Genomic DNA, 25,084 nt, shown 5'->3' with positions numbered 1-25,084 from the left:
TTGCAGAAACGATTCGCCTGTCTAGTCAGTGGGTAATGCCTCGGGTAAAGCAATGGGTCATGGTCTTACAAAATTGTGGTAACCATGTTGATTCACAATTCCGACTTAAGATTCAAACAAGTCTGTTCTGGAATTACAGGCAAAGAGGTCGCATCTTATAAGATGGCTAGAAGCAAGAGGACTGAGGTTAAAGATGGTATGAAGCCAGTGCGGGTGTTGTTATAGAGCGCTTTCTACCCAAAGGGACGGCCTAATTGTGCTTCAGCTGTCATCTAGCGCCTTTTTAGATGGAATTCGGTGGAAATGGGATTGACTTGGAGGACAAACGTATTGATTGGGATAATACTGGTCATGCAAGATAGAGTAAGCATTTGTCGAGCAATTGAATAATTAGGCCGAGGGACAAATTGTGGTTGCCTGCTGGGTTACGCTGAAGTCGCCCTTTATTCCGAGGTTCCGCCAAACCACGTCAGTGCATCCACGGGAAACTACAAATTACTTGCTCTGTTGTATTTGAAAACTTGATTAGCTATTTATGGTGCATATTACCCGGCTTTGCAAGTGGAGGGCTCTCATCCGTCAGCCTTATAAGGCGGAACCCTAGTAACGTAGAACGAGTGCACCAACTTTTCCAATATTCCCACTCCTTGTAGGTGTACCCAACTTGATAATAAAACCGAACGGTTACGTGAAAGCCTTTATTGTCTGATATCTTTCTGACTTGGAGAATTCAACATCGTATGCAGGCTCTGACCCCGGTCGCAAAAGAGAATCAGGCAACAGGATAAAGCTAGAAAAACAAGCAAAAGTCAAGAACGCGGGATGATCCACTCTTTGAGTACCTTGTAGGTGGCCTAATGCGTATTCAGCATCTAATATCTGGTTCACCTATCGGAAGATGCCGATGCCGTCTGCCTGCGCCAGAATGTCCTGGGAAAGTTCTGTGAGCGAGATTTATAGAACTCGTTGTTTAGGGGTTACCGCCTGCTGCTCTTGTTATTAGTATCCATTGATCATGCATCGAACTGCTTTTCTCTTTATTTACCAGTAGAATAGGTGTGCATTGCCTTATGTTCAATGTGAAACAATCTTAGGATGTTAAGTTCAGCCCTATGGGGCTGCATAGCACCATCGGAGTGGGTCTCGGCAATGGACGACAGGGATGAACCGTTGAAGTATCTGACGAGTACCAAGATGTCTGCTGTGGCGCGAGAATATTATCCCAGTTGCTAAATGCGAAGAGGCTATGACAAGTTAATGCGTACTGCTAAGGATAGTTACAATAAAAGTGGTATTTTCGCTCATATACGAGCAGTATATCCAAAGACAGGCGCACTTGTTGAGACGTCCGAAAAATGTCCTTGCTCACCTGTCCGTATAGTGAGCCTTGCGAATGTAATTAGAGAGAATTTATTGGAGGATGAGAGACACTATAGCTCCACACCTTTCCTGGGTTGTCCACTTGAAGGAACGCTAAAGCTTAGCGACTTTTGTGAAATATTGAACAACCCGGATAATGTGCTTAGTCCAGCCAACAGGGTGCAGAATATCCTTCTCATCCTAGGGAGCAGCAGTAAACAGTGCTTTCAAATGATCACACACTACCCCCAAGGTACTCGGTTACAATACTATATTACAGAAGCCCTTTGCCTACCATGTCTCAATCCGGATACAGAAGACCTCCTATCATCAAAACTCTCACCCTAACTTCTTCTCACGGTGGTGCACCATGTCTGCCTTTAACGCCTCCAACGTTGACCTGAACACGGCGAGCAAGGAAGATGTACTGTGCTTCCTTGCCCTGTCAGACAATGACTATAACGGACATCTCGGTGCACGCATCTCTTCGATCTTTGTGATCTTATTCGTCTCGTCCGCATTTACCTTCTTTCCCGTCGTGGCAAAAAGCTTGCCGTCTTGGAAAATCCCCTTTGGTGTCTACCTATTCGCCCGTTATTTCGGTACTGGTGTCATCGTCGCAACAGCTTTCATCCACCTCCTAGACCCAGCATATAAGCGAATCGGACCAAAGACTTGCGTCGGAGAATCTGGCTACTGGGGCGAATATTCATGGTGTGCGGCAATCGTGTTAGGATCAGTCATGGTCATCTTCCTCATGGACCTAGCAGCTGAAGTCTATGTCGAACGCAAGTACGGTGTACACAGGGACGAGGACGCCACGGGGGCCTTTATCCAAGGTGGACACCAAAGTGCAGCGGTAGCCCACAACGCATATGATCAGGAGAAATCCATGCCATCAGAGCAGGCAACTCCCGCCTACAGATCAGACAGTGAATCAGCAACGGCAGAGCGATCTTTCAAGCAACAGATCGCGGCATTCCTTATCCTCGAGTTCGGTATTATATTCCACTCCGTGATCATCGGATTGAACCTCGGCGTCACAGGCTCTGAATTCGCAACACTGTACCCAGTTCTAGTGTTTCACCAGTCCTTCGAGGGCCTTGGCATCGGTGCAAGAATGTCGGCTATCCCCTTCGGCAAACATACCTGGCTGCCCTGGATTCTCTGTGCGATGTATGGGCTTACCACGCCGATCTCAATCGCAATCGGTCTCGGCGTTCGTACCACCTATAACCCCGGTTCTAAAGTGGCACTGATTGTGCAGGGCGTGTTGAACGCTATCTCCGCCGGTGTTCTTATCTACAGTGGGCTTGTGGAACTGTTGGCTCGTGACTTTTTGTTTGATCCAGACCGCACGAAGCGACGAAGCCAACTTTCGTTTATGGTTTTTTGTACCCTGTTAGGTGCTGGCATTATGGCTCTCATTGGGAAGTGGGCCTAAGGCTGTGCGATTTCTTTGCATCTTAAGTTTTCTTTCTGTTTGTCTTTGTTACACACTATAATGTCATAGATCGTCATGTCGAGAACCTTGAATACTATCGGCAATAAAAGTGGAATCTCCCATTGGTGGTCTTACGACAGAGCTACACCTGACCTCTGTATATGCATGCTAGCTCCAAGTGGACTTAATTTACAGGTTTCTCTTTCAACCTATGTATGTATGTGCAACATAATAATGCATCTTTTCAGTTAACAGTGGATACCTATGTGCTGTTCCTTGCGTGAATTGACTTCCCTCGATAGATATTTCCAGCAATAAACGGCCCCAGCCTATGGAACGGACAGCCCTCCCGTAATCAGTCCACATCATATCAAGTCATAGTATATGTATGGGACCCAAGACCTAGCAGGTAGGAATATCCTGGTCGTCATACAAGCTTCTGTTGACGGCCTACGCTACTATTTGGTTTACTTACGGAGGAAATGGAAAGAAAAGAGTCCGGGAGAGCTTGTAGGGAGAAATTGAGGAAGAATGAAATTTTATAAAGTTACACTAGAATCAAATATATAGGACACGAGTATATATGTACAAAGAGTTCGTAAATGAAAAAAGGACACCAATCTTAGAATCCCAGAATCTTGTTTGATTTGTCCAAGACAAGTCGTTGTCCTTGAGTGAGAGATTGATCGTTCAGATCCCACTTGGTAAGCCCCAAGGAGCGCAAACCAAGCTGGCTCGTGGACTTGCGCAAGCCCGCCTCCGTGGCACGTCCAAGATGCTCGCTTTCTCCCTTGCCTCCGGGGAAGTCTGGTGGAGGGACACCCTCGAGGAAGTCATTCCTCTGGCGTTTGACATAGTTGGCGTTGGCCTCTGTGACGGGGCATGCTGGGATGTACATAACGCTCGAATCGCCGGTTCCATTATGTACACGGTCAACGGCATGGATGGCTAGTCTAGTTAGATTGTTTGCTTATGTGGAACATTCAGGTTGGGTACTCACTGTCACAGTGCCATGCTACATAGTCACCCGGGGCGATCTTAGGAACATGTACCATCGTCTTCTCAAGCTCCAAGTGAGGATGAAGAGTGGCAGTGACTTCCTGCGCGAAGCCCGGAGTTGCACCCTGCAGGTTACTTGATGTCTCTCTCTCCAAGCGCCAGTTACTTGGATGCAGGAAGGTCTCCGTAGCCATGCGAGAGCATTCCTTAGGAGGTGTATAAATTGGCTCGCAAAAGGGTCGCAGTAGGAAGTAAGTCGTCGCCAAAGAGAGCAGAGGGTTGACCAGTAGCGTTCCCTCGTTAGGTCCTGTATGAGACATGCCCAGCCATGCTTGAAACATGCGAAACATTGAACATGCTCCAGCGCCGTTGTACAAGTCTGCCTCTGCTAGAACTCGGCAACTAGCTTCCCAGGGGTCATACTTTTCCCATTCCCCCTGCCAGATTCTCTGGTAAACATTACCGCGACCATAGCCGTTGTCTTCCCACCTTTCAGGGCCTCCTCCGTCCACATGAGGGCCTAGTGCAAACCCGGCATCCCCTGGTTGGCGAATACGAAGTCTGTCTGCGTAGGTCAAGGGGTGGGTAGAAGATATCATTGCGTCCGGCGAGTTCGAGTGCCAGAAACTCATAAGGAAACGTTGAGCTTCTAGCATATTTGGATGTGTACGTGCGCGCATCTGGGGCTGTGACCAGTACAGCTCATAGACTTGAGGGTCATGTGGAGGGAATGCTAGATATGTATTAGAATAGTAACGATTGGAGAGTAATCGACACAGTACCTTTTGTTCCTGGATTAGCCTTAACATAATCCTCGATCTCATTTTTGTAAGCTCTGGCATCATGCTCAGGGACCACGCCTCGGATGACAGCAACACCTCGTTTTCGAAGTTCATCTCGGAACGTCTTCGGTGCGGCATGGATATCCTTGAAATCAATCGAAGGAATGATATCAGAGCCACGCTGTTCGATCAAGCGAACCTCATCCTTCAGTGTGTGCAAGAGACGATGCCAACTCCTTTCGATTTGGTCTTCCCGTCCGGCAATTAGTCTCTTCTTTTGCTCTGCGAACCTTGGGGGCAGAGGTGCTTCCTCTTTTCCTGACAAGGAAACGAAAACAGATGAGATGTCGCCTTCTTTGCGAGACTCGGCGCTGGATGTGGCTTGCCGTATGAAGGACTTATGAGCGTGGACGGGTTTCAATGCCTGACAAGCAATTACTAAACGTGATGGGGTATGAAGATGCATGTTTGAACGGGTAAAAGAAGACTGAGTTTAGAATTGTAGGAGTAATCGATTGTACAGATACTCATATATGGAGTAGATCTGAGTGATTGTTATGAGGAACGTTAGCTCTGCTCCAGGGGTATTTATAATCTTAGAGACAAAGTCTCTTCGGTTGTATCGGAACACAGATTTCTAGGGCGAGAATGCTTTTCAATGGTTGTGCGTCATTTTGTGCTGTATACAATGGCGGGTATGTTACCGGATTAGGAAGGTTTCCGCCCTGCTCTCATTCGCCACCCCGACACAATCTCTATAAAGTTGTGCCAGGAATAAGGGTCAATGAGCATGCTGGTCAATGCTTCTTAATGATTCAAGATTTCTACTCTACTCTACTACAAGGATTGCATACCTGACAATATAACGACTACCAATATGCCGATTATTAGCACCACGTCGACAACTCATGAATTCGCCGGTGTCTTATTCGATTTTGACGGAACAATAATTGACTCCACTGAAGGTATATCTGAGATACCTCTCCGTTTGCTTGTGTGCTAATACTTGTCCCACTAGCTATTGTTGAGAACTGGAGAAGGTTTGCCGCCTTACAAACACCTTCCCACCGCTCCCGGGATATACTAACGAGTAAAACAGAATCGGCGAAGAAATCGGCATTGACCACGAAGTAATCTTGCAAACATCGCATGGTAGACGCAGTATCGATGTTCTGAAAGACCTTGATCCTAGCAGAGCAAATTGGGAATGTGAGATTCGTTCTATACATTTGCCTCTCCTATCTTTGCAACGAGTCCCTAACAAATAACCAATCTAGACATAAGCGCCACGGAAAGCAAAATACCTACCCTGTGCAAGAATCCCGCCATTGAGATTCCGGGTGCACGAGCTCTTCTTGAGACACTTAACAGTCTGCACGCACCTTGGGCAATCGTAACATCGGGCACTAATGCTCTATTGACTGGTTGGCTCGATGTACTGCGTTTACCTCGGCCCCAAGAGGTCACCGTCGCAGAGGATGTCAAAATCGGCAAGCCTGATCCAGAAGGTTACTATAAAGCTCGAACTCGCCTGCTGCAACATCGCGGAGAAGATGACATAAAGGACGTTCTCGTTGTCGAAGATGCTCCGGCAGGTGTAAAAGCAGGTAAATCAGCTGGATGTTATGTTCTAGCAGTAACAACTACGCACACTGTTGACCAGCTCAAGGCGGCTGGTGCGGATTGGGTGATACCTGATCATCGATTTGTAGAAGTGCGGAGGAAGAATGGGTCGCAGGGAACTTTTACATTTACTTTCAATAATGTTTTCTAGAGGAAAATATATTGGGGTGCAAGGATTAGCGGTACGCATATATATATATGTTACGATTTGACATAGAACACATATAACGACTCAATCTCACAAAGACTATCATCTTCACTTAACTGTCACTGAATCAAAATGCATCAACATATTCCCATCTAGTTCCTTATGTTTATCTTCGCGTTTGTAGATTGTTGCTGGAAGATTAGGGTTCCTCCTCAGCCGTGACTAATCCAACCCGAATCGGGCCGTGAACCTCGTATCCCGATCGGCAACCACTCGCAACAACACCTCAACCTCAACCATCCCCAACTCACTACGCAAAACAACATGACGAAGCTCCTCTATACCCCATGGAACAAATCACCGACACCTAAACAAAATGCCTCAGCAGGATGATACAGCCACTCCCCCCAAAACACGACCAAAACCAATTCCACATTTCATGAACCTCCCACCCGAACTCCACATCCTCATCGCCAACCTCCTCATCTTTCCCGACATAATCCACCTCAAACTAACCTGCACCTACTTCAACGATTTAATCCCACCACTTCCACACCATGAGCTCCTCCAAGCCGAACTCACAGACTTCGCCCTCGCACACGATATCTACGCCTGTCGGTATTGTCTCCGTCTCCGTCCAGCGGGCAAATTCGCGGATCGGATGCTTCGACGCGGGCGGGGTAGATATGGTCGTGATGCCGAGAGGCGCTTCTGTGTGGAATGTGGGCTGATGCCACGTTCCGGGACGGCGAGGTATGGACCTGGGGCTCAGATTGTGGTCCAGGGGGTTATGTTCGTGATATGTATGGTTTGTAGGGAGTTTGCGGTTGGAGGGAAGGATTGTAAGGGGATTGCGATTTGCGGGAGCTGTTGGGAAGAGAGAACTACTCGTGAGAGGGATTTTCGTGATGGGACTCATCTACGTGCTTCTCTGTTGGGGTGAGTCTGGATATGTAAGATGAGGGATTTGATACGCTGTTTTTGGGTGGCAGGGTCCTTGCGTATGGCTCTTTGTTCATGTGGTAAATCTGTGTCAACATGTTTCCGTATGGGAAATGACTTCTTTCCTGGTATACCGGTGTGGTTGGGCTCTCCTCTTAAGGGTAGAAGTTGACGTGCTGGGACCTCCGCTGACTGCCCAGGTATGAGATTTGTAGATTATTATAGGAGCTATGAATTGTACGTTTCCTTCCAAGGAGACATACCGAGAAGGAATGCACTCAAATAATATACATATTAAGTAGACACATATACCAATTCCGCCCTCCTGATCGAGCTGGGACCGTTCCTGGCAAGACAAAATCGTTGCATACGGTTCAAAGCCCTACTACGATCGTAACAATTCCGTAGCGCTGCGTACTTTGTCTGTGACAATTTGGTTCGATTTCTAAGGGGGGACATCCGTAGTTAGAGATCATCTCCTTTTCTGAGAGGGCGAGAAAGAAATTACCTCTGCATCGCACCAATTACCGTTTGTCACGTTCTTCGTGATACTAGGAAAAGTAGGTAGAATAGTTCTGTACGAGGTTCGCGGATACACAACGTGCTGTGCTCTTGCTCCTGGACTAGCTGGTGGAACCACGAATTGCCCCTCAAATGTTCTGTACTTTCGGTTAATATCTTGGATCGTCTTATCTTCCTGGTAGGTTGAAGCCGTGATGGTCGTATTCTTTTGGTTCAGCCTCGCTGCAAGGTCTGCTGCGTTCGTGTCAAATTGAACAGCCACCTGGTGTAGCTCTGCAATAGCGTCTTCCAATGGTTGCAGATTGACAGTACAGGAATCTTGCCCTTGCTGATAGGCTTCGTCTGATGACGCCTCTTCCAAGGTGACCTTCAGCTCGTTTAAATAACTGCCCAGTGAAACAGGGTATGCCGTAGCATTGAAGGGAAGGACCGGCTCGTCGGCCAATTGTGTTGCAGTCAGCGCCCATAGTTTAGCACTTGCAGTATGATACTCATAGGTTGGATCCCCAAAGTTGTCCATCCACTGTATATCGTCAAAGTCCGAGTGCCAGTGGAAGACAGGATCCGTTGGACCAGGAGCAAAGCCAAGATTGAGGGAGGCAATGCCATTGCTAACGAATATATTAGTGTCTCCTCCACCTTCCGGTTCTATATGACCACCCCATACATCCAAGACACTCTGTCCCGGCTTACTCTGGTCAGGGGAGAGAACCTTCGCAGCAGCCGAATAGATGACGTCGCGTAGAAGTGGACTGGCTTTGGTGAAGATCTCTGTGCCAGTTGCAGCAGTCTCGATTTCAAGATAAGCGACAGCCGCTTCAGACAGCCAGGGAAGATTATCCTTTACCCAAAGGGCAGCTCCCCAGCTGCTTGGCTCCTTGCCATCCCAACTGGCAAATATCAGGGTTCTGAATGGCTTCCAGCCTTTCTTCATAGCGGTACCAAGGGTACGGATGACTTCGTTTAGTGCCGCAGAACCACTATTTGGATCACCGGCACCAGCACCCCACGCATCACGATGGTTTCCTAGGACAATCACTTCGTCTTCAGTCTCGCCCTTGATCGTCCCGATCACGTTGTATACAGAGACGTTTGAAGTCTGCATGATGTTCACCAGGTTAATCATCAAGCCGTCCGGTGATGGTCCAACATTGTAATTGACCCCGAGATATCCTAGCTGCCCTCCCTGCCAAGTGGTGCCGATCTCGCTTGCCTGTGGTCCATGGCCATTGAGAGCCTTGAGAAATGGGAGGGCCTCGGAATATGAGATTGGAATGGTGGGAATCTTTAGTAATGGATCTGGAGCGTCAATGCCTCGCCGCACAATGCTACCTGGTGCCCTAGCCGGGCCTTCAGGGAACGGCAGGTAGCCATGTGCTTCGGTGACGTTTGCGTCAAACTCCGGATCGAGATAAAATATCAAGCCCACCAAGCCTCTCTCCTGTGCTTTAGACAGGGCGGGCCCGACAGTCAAGGAACCTTGTTTCATAATCCCGATCTTACCACTCACATCGATATTTGATTGTTGGAGGTCATCGTAGTCTGAATCCAGACCAAAATTCACGAACACAAAGGGTGCCGTAACATTTGCGCTTGGCGTACTGGAGAAGAATTGAGGAGTGCTGATGATTTTTCCACTGATGGGGTTCACGAAGGTCGAACCTTCGTTCAAGCTAGCGATGAATAACTCTGTGTCATTTTGGCCGTCGGCGTCCCCAGGCTTCCTCTCGAGTAAAGCGAGCCTTTGATACGACGGTATGCTGGGCGATTTTGGGACTGGATATGACTTGATGGTGGTGTTCTCAACTCCAAATTCCCGCCATTTCTCTTGAGTCCACACGGCGAGAGATTCTCCTTGACCCAGCCAATGTGGCTCGGAGGTATAGTGGAGATTCCACTCGCGGGCCTTTTGCTCATTGGGGCCATTCAGAATGATCTCTTCGAGATCACTGGCTAGAACGCTGTTTCGGGCTGGGATGTCGAGCGAATGACCAGCGGGTTGGTGTCTTATCGGAGCCGGAGATGAGACAGAGGATGGAATGTTAGCATGAATGCCAACAGATAAGTGAGTGAGGAAGAGTGATGTCGTTATGAATATCAATCGACTCGGCATCGTAAAGAACGGCGGCTAAAGTCTTTTACTTTTCTTCCGTTTTTCTTTCTTTCTTTTTTTTTTTTTTTTTTCTATTCAAGCATTGTCTGCGATTGAGTGACAAGTGATATTTGATCCAAGAATTGTTGAAGGTCGTCTATGGTTCTTCTGAAGAATGGTATAGCCATCAATTTAAATCAAGCCGACATACACTTTCCCTACTAGCATCATTCCTTCCCCCTTTACATTTTTAAACCACACCAAATGCCGACCTGATTAAAAGCACAGCCTCAATGTGTACTATTGATTCAGTCGTGGGGACTTAGATGTGTTATATGCCGGAAGGAGGTCTGCCCCTTGCATCGAGTTTGACATTCTCCCAACAACGTATCATATTTTCAATGGAGCTCAGTAATGATACCTCCATTGGAATGTAAATCTCTTCAAGCCTATAGGTGAGGGTGCATTTTCCGGCAGAAATATAGAAAACGTGGTAGTGATAGTCATTACTATATTTTCAACTATACACAATTCAGGCCCACTTTAGAAATGCTAGTGCAAGGGAGGGATCCATGACATCTAGATTTTCCCCCGATATGTATGCTTCAGCCAGCCATGTGATTCGATTCGTCCTATAAGAAAAATAGGCAGAGGGGAAAAGGCCCTTTCAATCGGAGGTCACACACGATCGCCAGCAGCTCATGCTTATATTCAATTCTCGAACACATTGGTAGGAGATATGTCGAGGACCAGAGCCAAACCTGACAATCCTCGTTCTAGATGTTCCTGACACTACGATTTCTTCCAGGGAAGATTATCAACTCACACCATCATGGCATTGATTGAATCGGATTATAGTGCTACCCCACGAAGACGGTTTCCCAAGTAGGGTCTTCAAAGTTGGTCTCTTGGCTAAGCTGCTACATGCTGACTAGCAAGGCCATGTAGGGATTCTTCAGATATGTAAGCCACAACCTAGTCTTTGTTCCTAGATAGAAGTTGACTATCTCTTTTCCATGCAGCCTCACGCCGAACATCAACAGCACAGACCCTCGCAGTGTTCTGTAGTTTGGCCGACCAGAATTATCCAAGTGCTATTGTCGTATAGATAGTGATTTACTTGTCTAGCTGGAAGGATACCACTAGAGTGATTGAGGCAACTTCGTATCGCATGCGTCACTGGTTAGACCTTGGGCCACTGCAGACCACTATAAATGACTCCGGAAAGCCTTCGCCTTATCCTTCTCGCCTTAGGATGGAGGGGAAGGCTCATTCGTATTCCTGTTTCATGTGCAGAGTGCATAGAGAGGCCATGTTAGTAACTGCAATACCCAACCACGACGTGGCTGACTCGATCGCGTTATTACCCTTTGTCCGAATCAATGAAGCTATTCTGCAACGTTGCTAGGCTTTGTGGTAATCAGAATCGCGCCAATGTGGAGAGGTCCCTCCAAGCTAAATTTAGCGAGCAGTGAGTTGTCAGACATGAGTTTCACCCTTGGGAAGAGTTGACTGGAGGTGTGTTACTGATAAGGCACCCGCTCTGAGCACGTGGCCTGATGTCGCGTGCTTCGTCATTTTTCAAGTTAGGGTTCTCATGCCGGTTACCATTGAGATTGGTATATCTTTGCCTCGAAATGTTCAGAAGGAGACACGGGTTGCTTCACTTGACCAGATGGGCTGAATACCTTCTACTACGAATACCTGGCCACTTGAATCATAGTCTCAGTCCCGGATTAATCCGGTGCCACTGTGCTATTGATACCTAGATAATAAAAGGTCATAAGCATCAAGACAATGTGCTGGTATGTAGAGAGTCATCTGAGACACGGTCGGCAAGATTGTATATTCTTGGATATGAAAACTCTCGCCTCGCCAGACACTGTCGTCTCCGGGCAGACGAATTACCCAATAGATAACGTGCGAGACCGGTTGGGCAACCCGGCGATAACGCCAGATCCAGCATGTCTCAGTATCGTCTGGTCAGTGACCATAGACTCGTTTGCTTCCGAGACGCCAAGACAACGGTACCATGGGTGGGCGTTATTCTAGCTGGAAGAACCTTAAAAGTCACCATCAATGAGCTACCTTTCCACTACTTGCTTCCACCACAGGTAAGTATACTTGTGATTTCTATATTAGGACTGAGACAACAGCCCTCCGTACAAGGCCACTGGCTGAAGTGGACAGCCCCGCCGTTATCGTCGGGATAGAAGTCATTTTGGACCAGTTTCTATGCTGCACTGCAGCAACTGTCCCTTTGAGCCAACAGAGAGCCTTTAGAGTTTCCAGTCCGTTTTTTCTTTCTCAAGTGTTGCTGCTGCTGTCGATATTCTTTTACATGGATTGCATGTTGACAACAGCCATGGCGCCAGAGTCTACTGGCCTACTATCTCCGGGAGCTTCGGCAACAGGCGGAAACGGGCGTAGTGTATCTCCACATTGATACCACAATTTTCTAAATGCCGAAAGTTCCACCACTTCCTGTCTCACATAGTGCGTCCAGGGATATTCCTAGTCGCAGTATCCTCCCTACAGTAGAGAATCTCGCACTATGACTAGCGACAGTTTGCGCAACTCAGACGTCGCAAGCCGCATAAAAGGCTGAATCCAATATGTAGCTCGGGATCATCACGTAAAACGATGTATGAAAGTGCTTGGCAGTCGATGAGTCGCAGGATTGGCAACGCAAGGTATGAATTGACTACGTATGTACCTACATTAGTATTTAGAGCCTACCTGAACGAATGGAATGTCGTGATCTGAGACCACATTATGCTGATGTGAGAATTTAGTATCTGTAACAAGCTGTTAGGTCTAGACAAAAACCTCAGAATAATCCAGAAAGCTCTCTATCGCGACTAAATGATAGGATACACGTCAACGCTTTCAACCGATTTCCCGTCGACGTGCTGTCCAAAGTGGCTTGAGAGTTGTCATAAAACTTGAGCTCTTATTGCAGTTCACGAACAGTTATTGGATATATCACAAATATGACAGGTTGAGTGTGAGGTGTGGAAAAACACATTTAAAGTCACATCCGGACCTGTCCCCCAACATGAACTATTGAAGTATCCTGCTACGTGCATACAATAAAGCTAAAGATACCGGTCAAAGCACTTAGACGTCAAATACACCGAATGTATGTTAGGAAAGGGTCTTTCCCACCGCCCTGTCATGGTTGTTGGTTATTGGCCCAGTTCTAAAATTAGGGCAAGAGACTAACCGACAATAGCAGGCGAGACCCTGAACCCTGAAGCTAATGGTAACTGCAGTTCAGCCTGTATACTAGTGGTATTGATCCAGTAAAAATCTGGCCAGACAAGGTAGTGATCATCTCAATATGAGCCCTCATCCTGTTGCGTATACAAACACCACGTCTAAATCTCACAATATTTAATACTGTCTTTGCGCCAAATTGTTATGAGAAAGTCACGACCCCTTTGCTTGTATCTGTCAAAGTCCACCCCAGCCACCATGCAGCGGCTTTACGCTCTTGCCCTACTGTCATGGTGCAGCGCACAAGTCCAGGCAAAGGCAGTCTTTGCTCACTTCATGGTACTCAACCCTCTCAACCCGCCTCAAATATCCCAAATAACAGGTTTATCTCATACTAGGTGGGCAATAGTGCCGAATTCTCAGATAAAGAATGGAAGAACGACATTCAACTAGCCCAGAACGCCCACATAGATGGGTTCGCGCTGAATATGGCCCACAACGAGATGCTCCCCGCGACCCTTGACAAAGCATTCGAGCAAGCCGAAGACCTCGACTTCAAACTCTTCTTCTCCTTCGATTATGCTGGCAACGGATCCTGGCCTAAGCAAGACACGATCGACCTTATGAACAAATATAAAGACCACCCCGCCTACTACAAGTACGACTCGAAGCCCTTCATGTCCACCTTCGAGGGCGCAACGTCCAAAGACTGGCCCGATATCAAGAAACAAACCGACTCCTTCTTCATTCCCGACTTTTCGTCAATTGGTCCCGAAGCCGCCGCCAACAGAACATACGTGGATGGACTGTTCAGCTGGGCTGCCTGGCCAAATGGCCCTACCCGCATGAACACCTCAGCTGATGATGCATACAGACATGCGTTGAATGGTCGCCCGTACATGATGCCCGTCTCGCCTTGGTTCTACACTAATATGCCGGGCTTTGACAAGAATTGGGTATGGGCTGGTGATAATCTGTGGTATGATCGTTGGGAGGAGGTCATTTCATTCCAACCGGAGTTTGTTCAAATCATTTCTTGGAATGACTACGGCGAGTCTCATTATATTGGTCCGCTGCACAAGGATGGCTATGAGGCGTTTAACCGCGGGGAGGCCCCCTTCAACTACGCCAACAACATGCCCCACGATGGCTGGCGCACATTCTTGCCGTACGTCGTTGATCAGTACAAGAACCCGAACTCGACAATCCCTATCAAGGAAGAGAATGTGGTGACCTGGTACCGCCTGCATCCTGCATCGGCATGCACCACTGGCGGTACTACCGGCAACTCCGAGAGTCAGGGCCAGGTCGAGTACAAGCCGTCGGAGATTGTCCACGATCGCATTATGTACTCAGCCCTTCTCAACTCCACAGCTGATGTCACGGTCAGTATCGGAAAGACCAAGGTGACAGGGAGCTGGGATAACACCCCCAAGGATGGAAAGGGTATCTACCATGGTAGTGTGCCATTCACCCAGTCTGGAGAGGTGAAGGTGAGCATATCACGAGGCGATAAGGAGATAGCTAGTATCTCTGGAGAGCATATCACATCCGAGTGTCCTAAGGAGGAGAAGGGGTTCCAGAATTATAATGCGTGGGTTGGCACTTCCGGGGCGGATGGAACCGTGGCACCGTCCACTGCCATGTGTCTATTCTCCCTTGGAACGGTTACCTTTATTTTGGCCAGAGAGATGATTATGTTGTAATGCCCTTTAATGTTAATTTTAATATAGCTTAAGGATGAACGAACACAGTGGGCGAACTGTATCTTGCGACAATTATTGTCCAAGCATGGCCACCGGAGAAACACTTAGCCGGGCAACAAACTGACAATGACTCCGTATGTATAGAATGATCTCTGCAGCGACGAAATGACGATTGCATCATCATTCAGCAAGTGACTTTTATTCGTAACGAGGACTCCATAAACTGTCGTGGCCTTGTACAGTAGTCCTTGAGCCGGGGAGATTCGAACCAAAATAGGCTAGAGGATGAAATTGCACCACGGAAAGCTAGAAGCACACCATCGTTTAGACGACATGACGAGCCCTCCGAGAATTTCACCGACACCAGCCAATGACCACCTGCGATTCCCCCATCTCGAATGCCAATAAATGCGGGGGCGTCGAACGACTCGTGGCCAAGCTTCTCTTCACACCAATGGAATATCTGCATGAACGGCCCAAAGGAGGGGCATAGCCGTGGCTGATTGCTATCCGGAAAGTCGGCTTCAAAGACACACTGAAACGTATTCACGAGGCGATGTGGGGATAATAGTGTCTTTTGCGATGTCTTATCGTGGAAGGGAAGATATATAGAAATGGTGTGATTCCCTGTCGTCAGGGGGTTGTACATATTGTCTCCATTTCTTGCAATTTAAACCAGCACCGAAACTTCAGGCTCTCTAGATTTTTTTTTGGGATATACATCCTCTATATAGGTCGGAGAGAAGCTTCATTCATCATGCCTACCGCTGTCGATAATGCGACTCCCACAACGATACGGGGAGGCAATGAACAATCTCGTCCACGCATCTCCCAACCGTTGGAATATACCGGCACTCTAGACACATATACCCATCATGACCTCACGCCCGTTATCGGGAGAGAATACCATGGTGTCCAAGTCGCCGAGATCCTAAAGTCAGAAGAATGCGATCGGATAATCAAAGACCTTGCTGCGACGAGTTAGTGGACACAGAGTCTCATGGTCATATCAATTCACCATTCTAACAATTCCCAGTCTCCAGACGAGGCGTAGTCTTCCTCCGCAACCAAGACCTAACCGCACAAGAAATGCGCCAATTCGGTGAAAAACTATCAATCCTCGCAGGATGCGTGAGCAATCCCCCCCCCTCAAAACACCCCAACCCATACTCTCCGCAGACTCACTAACAAACCAAACAGCCAGAATCATCAACTTTACACGTCCACCCACTGACAGAAGAAGGAAGCGAACTGGGCGACCAAATCAGCGTCATCAGCAGCGAGAAGCAAAAGAAAGGAGGTGGTCTCACACATCAGCTCAGCGACACGAGCCGTTTCGCTTCAGTAGGATGGCACACCGACATCAGTTTCGAGCGAGTACCATCCGATTATGCAATGCTGAAGATTCATACTCTCCCTGAGACAGGCGGCGACACGCTCTGGGCCTCGGGCTATGAGATCTATGATCGTCTCTCGCCGCAAATGGCGGAGTTCTTGGAAGGGTTGACGGCGACGCATGATGCTACGTTCTTTCATGATGAGGCGCGGAGATTGGGCAATCCTTTACGAAAGGGGGTTCGGGGTTCGCCTCTTAATCATGGGGAGGAACTTACGGCTGTGCATCCGGTTGTGCGGACGAATCGTATGTCCCCTCTCTCACTTTCTCTGTGCCTTCGATTTGGGATCTGGTATGACTGACCTTGCAATAGCGGTTACCGGATGGAAGTCAGTGTACGTGAACAAGGGATTTACCCGTCGTATCAACGGGGTAACCAAAGACGAGTCTGACATGTTATTACAATATCTATTCAACGTGAGTTGGCCAGACCCTTTGTGTCTTAAAGATATATACTGACAGCATTAGCTCGTCACGCAAAACCACGACGCCCAGGTTCGGTTCAAGTGGAACAAGAACGACATGGCAATTTGGGATAACAGATCAACTTGGCACTGCGCGACATACGACTATGCAGAAGCTCGGGCTGGTGACCGAGTCTGCAGTTTAGGCGAGGCCCCGTATTTTGACACACAGTCCAAGTCGCGGAGAGAAGCTCTGGCTGAGAATTAATGGTAATGAATATCATGTCATGTATTTGGCGTCGGTTGTTATATTCTAGTATATCTTTGAGATCCAGGACTGCTTTAATAATGTTCAAAAATGCAGAGGCAAGTCTTAATATTCATTGCATGATTAAACAAGTTCAGAGAGCCACAGCGCCATTAGCTCGTAAGTCATTTTTGGCCACAATACCACTTCGAGTTAAACGAACTTATATAAAAAGGTAGGAAAAGCGAAACAGGAAAAGAAAATGAAAAATGATAATCGCCTATCCAACTCCAGATTCCAGCTCGGTCATGGATAGGCGAACCTAAAATAGATATAGAAAGGAGTACTGTTTCAAAATCTGAAATCATGCCTGGCACGGCTCGGACATCTTCATATAGTTCCAACAGACTATGCGAGGTTAGTTATTTGTTCTGTCAGAGCAGCGATAGTTCGCCTCTGATGGAGTAACTTACTACTGTAGCCCATATCCTCGCCAAACAAAGTCCCCAGGAGCTCCTTGCCATGCTTAGTTCCCTCGTCAGGGGTATACGAGACTGCCGTGTGTCCCAAGGCCAGCCCCATGACAGGTGGGTAGTTGATGAGGTTCATGAATTCAGGCTTAGCCTTAGTGGCCTCTGCTAGCATAAGCTGATGGATGTTGGTTCCTGCATAGTGGCCCATATGGATGGCACCTCCACAACGCTTGATGCCGGCCCACTGAGCGATATCACCAACCGCGAAGTGGTTCTCTGCGTTAGGGACCGGATTGGCGAATTGCAAACTGTCATAAAGTTAGTTCTCTAAACCATCAAAAATCCAAAAATAGGGGTATGAGGTGACATACTTCGGGCGAATCTTAACATAACCCTCTTCGGTCAAGGCATCCTTGGGCAGATACGATGAGGTAGGCGAGCTTTTCGAAACAGCATTCATAATGTGACCGGCTTTGAGTTTCGTTCCGTTGGCCAAGGTCAGACTCCATGTGCGCTTCCCTTGTTCTTCCTCTACTGCTGTGGTATCAATAACCCGTTGACCCAGAATCACCTCAACGCCCTGCTCCCTGAGCTCGGCGACAACACGCTCCGCAAAGTCGTCCGGCAAGGGCTCCGCAGAAAGCAAACGGTCCCTAGAATGAACAAGCGTAACCTTCTGTTGAGGATCTAGCTCCTTCAACTCAGCAGCCATCTCAACACCAACAGCGCCTGAAATATCACAGTTAGCCAGAGCTCCTTCTACCAAAGGACGAGACAAATATTACCTCCTCCAATAACAACAACACCCTCATCCGCATTCCGAATAGCCTCCTTATGACCCGTCGCTTCCTTTAGGAACTCTTCCCTCTTCAACGACTGCGGCACAGTCGGAAATACACGACGGAGACCGGTGCCCGCAATAAAGAAGTCGTACTTCTCCTGTCTCGTTTCTTTAGTCTCAAGATCAAGGATCTGGGCGACCTTATTTTGGAAATCCACGGTGTTCACGCTCCCGCGCACGATTTGGAGATTTGGGGACTTCAATGCGGGAATGTCACAGAATCGTGTCCATGTCTTTGCAGCGAACTTGTCGCATGCCAATGCTTTTGGTGAACCAATTAGGTGATCTAAAAGTACACGTCATATATCAGTAACCAGTGATGGGGTAGCGAATGTGAGGATACTCACAGAAACCGTCTCTTTCATCTACAACGGTGATTTGGATTGGGATTTGGTACTGTGGGGGTTTGGCGCCCTCTGTGTAGTTGAAGCGAGCAAGGCGACCCTTGGAAAGATCAAGTAGTGTCAGGGCTGCGCTTAGTCCGCCGTATGAGCCACCAGCGATTAAGACGCGGAACTGGCGAAGAAGAGGGGTAAGAGCTTCGTTGGAGGGCATTGTAGCGACGGTCTACGGGGGATATCAATGGATGAAAGAACAAAACTCAAGAGAGGAGATGGCAGCGACCAGGAAAACAAGGATGATATTCAGTTGATGCCGGAGGGACCATTGAGAACGGGGATTCTTCTTTTAAAGACCACGGCAACGACCGGACGCGTGCTGCGCCTACATTGGCGAAATGGATCCGAAGCCAAGGATCAGGGACTCCGGAACAGTGGAGCTAATAGAGGCTTCTATATTAGACGAGTACGAATGGATTTATTGTCCCGGAGATTAAAAAATAGGAGGGTGGCAGTATGTTATGTAGTATGCGCTACTGCGTATGTTGGTCTATTGGCGGGAGCATGGAGTCTATTACTTTGGATTTGACGCTCATGAAGGGGAGAAGTATCTGATGTAATGGGGTATTGCTTAGGAAGGGAAGTATATGCATTGCCGATGTCTAATCAGATTGTCTCACCATTCCGGATCCTGCCATCTGCCCGCGCCAAGTAAAGTTTCTCGTATCTTATCAGATCCCGGTTAAGAACGGGGAGCGTAACCCATTGCGGGTTTGATTGCCTAAGAGAAACTCGGTGAGGAGAGTGGAGTTGAATTATTATTTTACTTTTTGTTAAGAAAAGAAAAGAAGGAAATAATAGAAAAGAGAAGGAAAGACCGAAAACGGAAACTCCACTGAGTACTCCGTATACCATCAGTGTTCGTGGACAGACCCGCCAGCTCGAGACACCTCAGTTACCGTTATCTGATCCGAAGTCACCCCTCCATCGCAACCGGCCTTTCTGTTTCTTTGTCCCGCCTGGAGTCTCACCTAAAGACTAAAGTTATCTGATCTTGGGATCATGCTTCAAGGGCATACCCTATCGAGTGTGCTTTCTCGAGGACACAAAGGTGGAGCACCAAGGAATTCAGAGTTTAAACCTGAAGGAGTAGAAAAGTTTTCCTTAGGCCAGCCTCAGGCAATATGCGGCAGACTAGGCCAGCTGAACAGTTCATGTACAGGGGAGGCAGAGTTTGTGCATACCCGAAGTACCTCACGACTATGGTTGCGCTCAAAGCCTTTTTATATTCGTTGTGAATGATCTCCCCCTTAATTTGCTATCCTTGTAATTCCCACACCCCGTGCTATACATATGCAAGATGGGATGATCGTCTTGGTGCGCTGGGATTGTCTCCGTGGGTATGTTACATTACGAGATGCAAATGAGTCCCTGCAGATGACCAACAGCCTGCCCCCATGACTCTGAATCACGTCCCACGTTCTATCAACACACGACTTAGTTCCCTAGAAGCATCAACACGAAGAACTAGTTAAACCTGGCGACGTCGGCTCCTACAAAATTGCAGGATGTGCTGTGCTAAAGAAAATTTGTGCCCGACCTACTTATAATTACTATGTAAAAACAAGAACCCACTTCTCGTCATGTCGGAGCTCAAAAGCTCTGCGCGTCGCACCGGATACGAATGGATTGCGCCATTTACCACGTATTTCAGTCTCCAAGAAAAAATATTGCGTGGGACACTGTCGGAAAGAAAATTTGCTGTCTGAGTGGGACAGTTGCTGTATGAGGATTAGTGCATTGTATCGAAATTGGTATCGTTCACGGAATACATTACATCAACCAGTGTTACCATACACTCGATACATACCATACGTTATTGATTGATAGTATTGTTTTGCATACCTTGGTGATACAATTCTCTCTTTTTGTAGAAAAAGATCATCAACATCTAACAAGGTATGCGTATAGACTAGAGTTAGGTGCATACTCTAGAGCATCGAAGGAGTGCCGGGCCGTTGCAGGAGTGTCGGTCGAGGTTCCGAGGGTGTGGAAGCATGGGTTCAGCAGATTGTATGGCCCTGAAGCTGTCGTAATGTCCCCAGACCCTAGACTCTTAGAGTGATCCAAAGAGCTATATACATCTTGCTAGATGTCTCTGCTAGTTTTTAAGTCTACGCAGCTGTAATGAAGTGCTACTACGCTCTCTTCAATCTAAGTAACCATGGTGTTTGCGCCAACTTCCAGAGCTAGGTACCTCTTTCCCAACCGTACAAGAAGAACGATGAATATTAAGCTATCCCGAACAGAGTCGAGGTAAGTAGTTCCAGGTGTGATGCTCCCTTTGGACATATAAAGGTATCCTACCTCTGGAGTTGCCATCCTTTTCATACACGCATTACGTTCAGTTTCGCTCAAGTCTCAAACAAAAAGGGATCGCACCGCATTAGCAAGGACTAAAGATGTACTAAAGCTTACTAGATGTAATTGGGATTGTATACGAGACGTGGATGGAATTGAAACAATGTATGCGACCTCTTATGTACAAGTTAAATAGACATTTTACGTACATCGTTGCCTAGAAAGAGAATACAGACTGCTAGGCCAGCAACATAGCATCTATTTTCCCCTCACAATCATAATCACCCATGTTAGCTACCAGGATTTACCAATCTGTTGTCATTTACTGTAGTACGTCCTGATAGAGGTAGGGTTTCCATTTGAAGTCCAATTGTTGGAGCTTCCATCACGTCAGAAACGTGCGAGCCTCCACCAGAGTCTCCTCTGGCTTCGCCCTATATCTTGTCCAGAAGACAGGACTACTACGTATCCCAGAATCCTTATTCAAAACTACACACCATCAGTCCTCCAATAATTGCTCTATGAGCAAGCATGCGCAAGCAGTAAATCCCAATTCAATACACACGCTTCTCCATCTAGTCCTTGCAATGTATCGATAGAGAATATATGTGATTGTCCGCTATTACTAGAAAGACCTCAGGGTGCCTAGATTACAAATAGGAGCAGTGTTCTCGAGCAGCTCCGATATATACGCATCATGCACTGCATACTCTTGTATAGCCTCTGGATAAAGACGTCCTCGGGGCGCCCAAGTAATTGAAGTTCACGGGGTTGGACTATATGTCTAACTTTAGTTTGGAAATTTGTTCAGAGTTATGCTATAAACTGAACTGTGCAGATAGGCTGGGACATAGTCCGTTTCGCAATCTGAGTAGTTATGTTGAGGGCCTCACGATATCTTTCTGTGCAGTTCTTGTATATATCCCTCGTTTCTTAATGGGGGTCATGAATCTCTAGTAAGGATACCTTGTAATATTACTGGGCTTTGTCTCTCATACTCGGACAAAGTGGAGCATCTGGTAATATCTTGGCACTACATTTTCCTTTTTTTTTTTCTTTCTTCGCTTTTTTCCTCTCTGCCTTTTCCTGTCTGCGGACCACCTCTCTGTACTGCGTACTATAAGCGAGACGAAAAGCGCTAAGATCTCCACAGCTCAATTAAAATTATCTGATCCGTGATATCAGACTTTATTGCGAAGCGTCGAAACTCAAGACACGATCTTATTCACACTTATGTAAGAGATTAAATGAATAGCCGAGACCGGAGTTCAAATTTTTCTTTTGCATGAAGAAAATGAAGCCCAAGTGGGGGCAGTCAGCGTCATGGATCGCGTAAGAAAATATTCTGCTCGGTGCCCTAATGTAACTTTCTTGGCGCAATTCCATCTGATTAGATGATTGTCTAATCTGATGCACTTAAATTGTTATCATTGGATGCCCCCGCCCCCTTACCCCCACTATCTTTTCATATTCTTTCTCCTCTTGCTTTTTTTTTTTTTTTTTTACCCGGGATTCTCTCTTAATTTACTCTTGGAAATTGGATTAATGGGCCACTATTCTCGGAGGTTCGAGTGGGGCTATTGATTGTTTGATTGGGCAATTCCTCCTTACTTGTCCGAGTTATTTTTGTTTCTCGTTTCAGGCTTCGCTACGGATTATTCCAGCTGGAATAACGATATTGGTGTCGTTGGGTGCGTCTTGCTCTGAATATGAATAGTAGTAGTCTAAAGACGAAAATCAATTGCTCGTAGGGTATTCATCTAGCTATGTACAGCTGTATATCATTTCAATGGGAACAAGCGCAGGCGTAGTGCGTACTCAATTCGCTTTCGTGCGCCGTTCCAGAACCTGCGCCGCAGTCTTCCGCAAATCCACCTTCCGGACTTTTCCACTGCCCGTAATTGGGATTGTTCGATCCACACCCTCTTCGCCAAACACGAACACATACTGCGGAGCCTTATGCCGGCCCAACTTCTCTCGTGTCCAGACCCGCAACTCCTCGTCCGATGGTCGCTTGTTCTCGTAACCAGGAGCCAGAGCGATGAAGGCCCCAACCACCTCACCGTACTTGTGGTCAGGAATGCCGATCACCGATGCAACCTCGATGGCTGGGTGGCTTGCCAGTCGCTCCTCGATTTCTAACGGGTAGATGTTTTCGCCGCCTGTTTTGTAAAAGACGTACCGGGTCAGTCATAACGGCTACTGTAATGTAGGGGGGGGTGTTTTGTAGAACGTAGTGAACGTACCGCGTATGATGATGTCTTTGAACCGTCCCGTGATGGTGCAGCGCCCTTGTGGATCGAATATGGCCTCGTCTCCCGTCTTCAACCACGTGGTGCCGTCGGCGTCGGTCGTAAGCGTTTCGGCTGTCTTGTCGGGGTTGTTCCAGTATCCTTTTGTTAATTGGTAGCCTGCGATGCATAGTTCTCCTCGTTGGCCGACCGGGACGATGCGGCCTTCTGCGTCGATGATCTTCGCTTTCGCATGGGGCATCACTTTGCCTACTGTTCTCAATCGGGTTTCGATGGTGTCCGTTGTAACTGCGTTGAAACATGTGGGTGAGGCTTCGGTGAGACCTATAAATACAGGCGTAGATGTTAGTTCGAGTCGTGTTTACATAAAGTAGGGATGGTATTGTTCCAACACCCACCGTAGCTGCTAGTGTACTGTGTCATATTCAATTCCTCGAACAACCTCTTCATCAACGGGCGAGGCACAGGGGCTCCAGCGATGATACCAGTGCGTAGATTGTGTGTGTCAAAGTTCGGCGGTTTAGGTAGGCTTAGGATGGCTTCAAACATAGTCGGGACACCGTGGAGGGCAGTACATTTTTCATCGGAGATCGCGTGGAGAACCGACTTCGGGTCGAATGTTTCGCTGGGGAAGACGATCTTCGCTCCATGTGTGACAACAGCTAGCATTCCAAGGACGAGTCCGAAGCAATGGAACAGGGGTGGAGGGCAGCACAGAATATCGAAGGAGGTGAGGTCCATTCGATCTCCGATAAAGCGGGAGTTGTTGACCAGATTGCTGGAAGAGTGATCTTGTTAGTGTCATGCAAATTATAATTATATGTAGGGATCGACGCTGCATAGAACATGATATTTGAGGGGGGCACATACTGATGGGTCAACATGGCAGCTTTAGGGTTTCCGGTTGAGCCACTGGTGAACTGTAGATTGCAGACATCATCAGGTCTCAATTGTGCCTGTCGATCCAGCAAGGCATTGCTGGAAACCGATAATCCTCTTTCAATGACGCTGCTGTATGTTGGGAAATTAGAGTGTTCACCCCGCAAAATGACGATCTCTTCCAATGCAGCTGATGATCCTTTCCGCTTGGGATGAGGGCCCATCTTTGACAGCACCTCCTCTAAATTGTGACGACCAATGCGAGGCGTCATAAACAACAATCGGCAATCTAGATAACAAGAATAAACTCTCAGCATGGAAGCTAATTCATAATGGATGAAAGCGCAGCTACCTGTATGTTCGAGAGCGTAGTAGAGCTCTGATGGCGTGTAAGTATTGTTAAGCACCACTAGAATAGCCCCGACCCGTGCTGCCGCAAAGAAAACAGAGATATACTGTTCACAATTGCCAGCCATGATTCCTATTCGATCGCCCTTGTGGATACCAATGGCCAATAGGCCTTGAGCCAATCTATCGGCCTCGTCGTTTAGGGCGGAATATGTCCATCGGGTTCCTGTCCAAGGGAACACCAGACACTCGTGTTCTCCATATTGAAGGCTCTGTAGTGCAAGTAACTCTCCGAGAGTGATGTCTAGCAGGGGAGGTTGTGTAGGGCCGTAAACAATTGAAAGCTGCTCAACCGCATTTGGCGGCTGAATATGGGACAAAGTCTGTTGCAGACGTCGTGTAGCTGCCATCTCGAGGCTGTTTCTAGTATAAAAGGACCGGACCACAGACTAAAAGTTTTCACAAGAGAACTAGGTCGGGGAAGATGCCGGTTCATAAATACTACGTTATAAGCGCGTATTCTAGGCGTCAATATACCTCGGGATCTAGTTGTCTTTGTCTGGATCCTTCCGGGCGTTCCATCAAACGCCTCTTTTCATCTCTCGGCTCTCGGTAGTAGGTACCCAAAGTAGCAACGGAGCATGTACTAACTTAGTAGATAGCTCGTTCCATTCATCACAGATATCCACCCGGGACCCATTCCAATCAG

At 47.5% G+C, this 25,084-nt stretch overlaps 10 protein-coding genes across 10 annotated transcripts; 5 read left to right on the top strand and 5 right to left on the bottom strand.

Moving 5' to 3' along the window:
• Positions 1–1,729: 1,729 nt before the first annotated feature.
• F9C07_4686 (Zinc/iron permease) lies at positions 1,730–2,803 on the top strand (the record flags this gene model as incomplete). The annotated part of the gene is made up of 1 exon (XM_041285233.1): positions 1,730–2,803. One exon carries the CDS (start codon positions 1,730–1,732, stop codon positions 2,801–2,803), a length of 1,074 nt encoding a protein of 357 aa, XP_041144335.1.
• A 622-nt stretch (positions 2,804–3,425) lies between these two features.
• F9C07_4685 (uncharacterized protein) lies at positions 3,426–5,050 on the bottom strand (the record flags this gene model as incomplete). The annotated part of the gene is made up of 3 exons (XM_041290690.1): positions 3,426–3,751; positions 3,804–4,535; positions 4,585–5,050. 3 exons carry the CDS (start codon positions 5,048–5,050, stop codon positions 3,426–3,428), a joined length of 1,524 nt encoding a protein of 507 aa, XP_041144334.1.
• A 411-nt stretch (positions 5,051–5,461) lies between these two features.
• Positions 5,462–6,358, top strand: F9C07_4684 (putative 2-deoxyglucose-6-phosphate phosphatase; the record flags this gene model as incomplete). Its single annotated transcript, XM_041290697.1, has 4 exons — positions 5,462–5,549; positions 5,603–5,624; positions 5,684–5,793; positions 5,862–6,358. The coding sequence occupies 4 exons, from the start codon at positions 5,462–5,464 to the stop codon at positions 6,356–6,358; spliced, it is 717 nt and encodes a 238-aa protein (XP_041144333.1).
• A 187-nt stretch (positions 6,359–6,545) lies between these two features.
• Positions 6,546–7,534, top strand: F9C07_1387736 (uncharacterized protein). The gene has a single exon (XM_071508048.1). It carries the CDS (start codon positions 6,732–6,734, stop codon positions 7,296–7,298), a length of 567 nt encoding a protein of 188 aa, XP_071364916.1. The 5' UTR covers positions 6,546–6,731; the 3' UTR covers positions 7,299–7,534.
• Positions 6,579–10,003, bottom strand: F9C07_2149359 (transferrin receptor). Its single transcript, XM_071509223.1, has 2 exons — positions 7,806–10,003; positions 6,579–7,742 (listed from the first exon to the last, which is right to left on the bottom strand). The coding sequence occupies exons 1-2, from the start codon at positions 9,930–9,932 to the stop codon at positions 7,683–7,685; spliced, it is 2,187 nt and encodes a 728-aa protein (XP_071364915.1). The 5' UTR covers positions 9,933–10,003; the 3' UTR covers positions 6,579–7,682.
• A 3,261-nt stretch (positions 10,004–13,264) lies between these two features.
• F9C07_4682 (putative extracellular alpha-1,3-glucanase/mutanase) lies at positions 13,265–14,931 on the top strand. Its single transcript, XM_041290696.2, has 2 exons — positions 13,265–13,469; positions 13,529–14,931. The coding sequence occupies exons 1-2, from the start codon at positions 13,335–13,337 to the stop codon at positions 14,834–14,836; spliced, it is 1,443 nt and encodes a 480-aa protein (XP_041144331.2). The 5' UTR covers positions 13,265–13,334; the 3' UTR covers positions 14,837–14,931.
• Positions 14,932–15,020: 89 nt separating this feature from the next.
• On the bottom strand, positions 15,021–15,485 carry F9C07_4681 (uncharacterized protein; the record flags this gene model as incomplete). The annotated part of the gene is made up of 1 exon (XM_071511250.1): positions 15,021–15,485. One exon carries the CDS (start codon positions 15,483–15,485, stop codon positions 15,021–15,023), a length of 465 nt encoding a protein of 154 aa, XP_071364914.1.
• A 108-nt stretch (positions 15,486–15,593) lies between these two features.
• On the top strand, positions 15,594–16,904 carry F9C07_4680 (putative TfdA family taurine dioxygenase; the record flags this gene model as incomplete). Its single annotated transcript, XM_041290695.1, has 5 exons — positions 15,594–15,816; positions 15,873–15,967; positions 16,037–16,478; positions 16,546–16,649; positions 16,701–16,904. 5 exons carry the CDS (start codon positions 15,594–15,596, stop codon positions 16,902–16,904), a joined length of 1,068 nt encoding a protein of 355 aa, XP_041144330.1.
• Positions 16,905–17,247: 343 nt separating this feature from the next.
• F9C07_4679 (putative apoptosis inducing factor) lies at positions 17,248–18,752 on the bottom strand (the record flags this gene model as incomplete). The annotated part of the gene is made up of 5 exons (XM_041290705.1): positions 17,248–17,291; positions 17,357–17,664; positions 17,728–18,085; positions 18,142–18,483; positions 18,545–18,752. 5 exons carry the CDS (start codon positions 18,750–18,752, stop codon positions 17,248–17,250), a joined length of 1,260 nt encoding a protein of 419 aa, XP_041144329.1.
• Positions 18,753–22,616: 3,864 nt separating this feature from the next.
• F9C07_2281730 (long-chain-fatty-acid-CoA ligase) lies at positions 22,617–24,905 on the bottom strand. The gene is made up of 5 exons (XM_041290704.2): positions 24,380–24,905; positions 24,019–24,316; positions 23,547–23,926; positions 23,143–23,472; positions 22,617–23,058 (listed from the first exon to the last, which is right to left on the bottom strand). The coding sequence occupies exons 1-5, from the start codon at positions 24,783–24,785 to the stop codon at positions 22,715–22,717; spliced, it is 1,758 nt and encodes a 585-aa protein (XP_041144328.1). The 5' UTR covers positions 24,786–24,905; the 3' UTR covers positions 22,617–22,714.
• Positions 24,906–25,084: the final 179 nt, after the last annotated feature.

This window comes from Aspergillus flavus, chromosome 3 (genome assembly GCF_009017415.1).
Source record: "Aspergillus flavus chromosome 3, complete sequence".
Lineage (NCBI taxonomy): Eukaryota > Fungi > Ascomycota > Eurotiomycetes > Eurotiales > Aspergillaceae > Aspergillus > Aspergillus flavus.
This window is presented reverse-complemented; position numbering and strand designations above follow the sequence as displayed.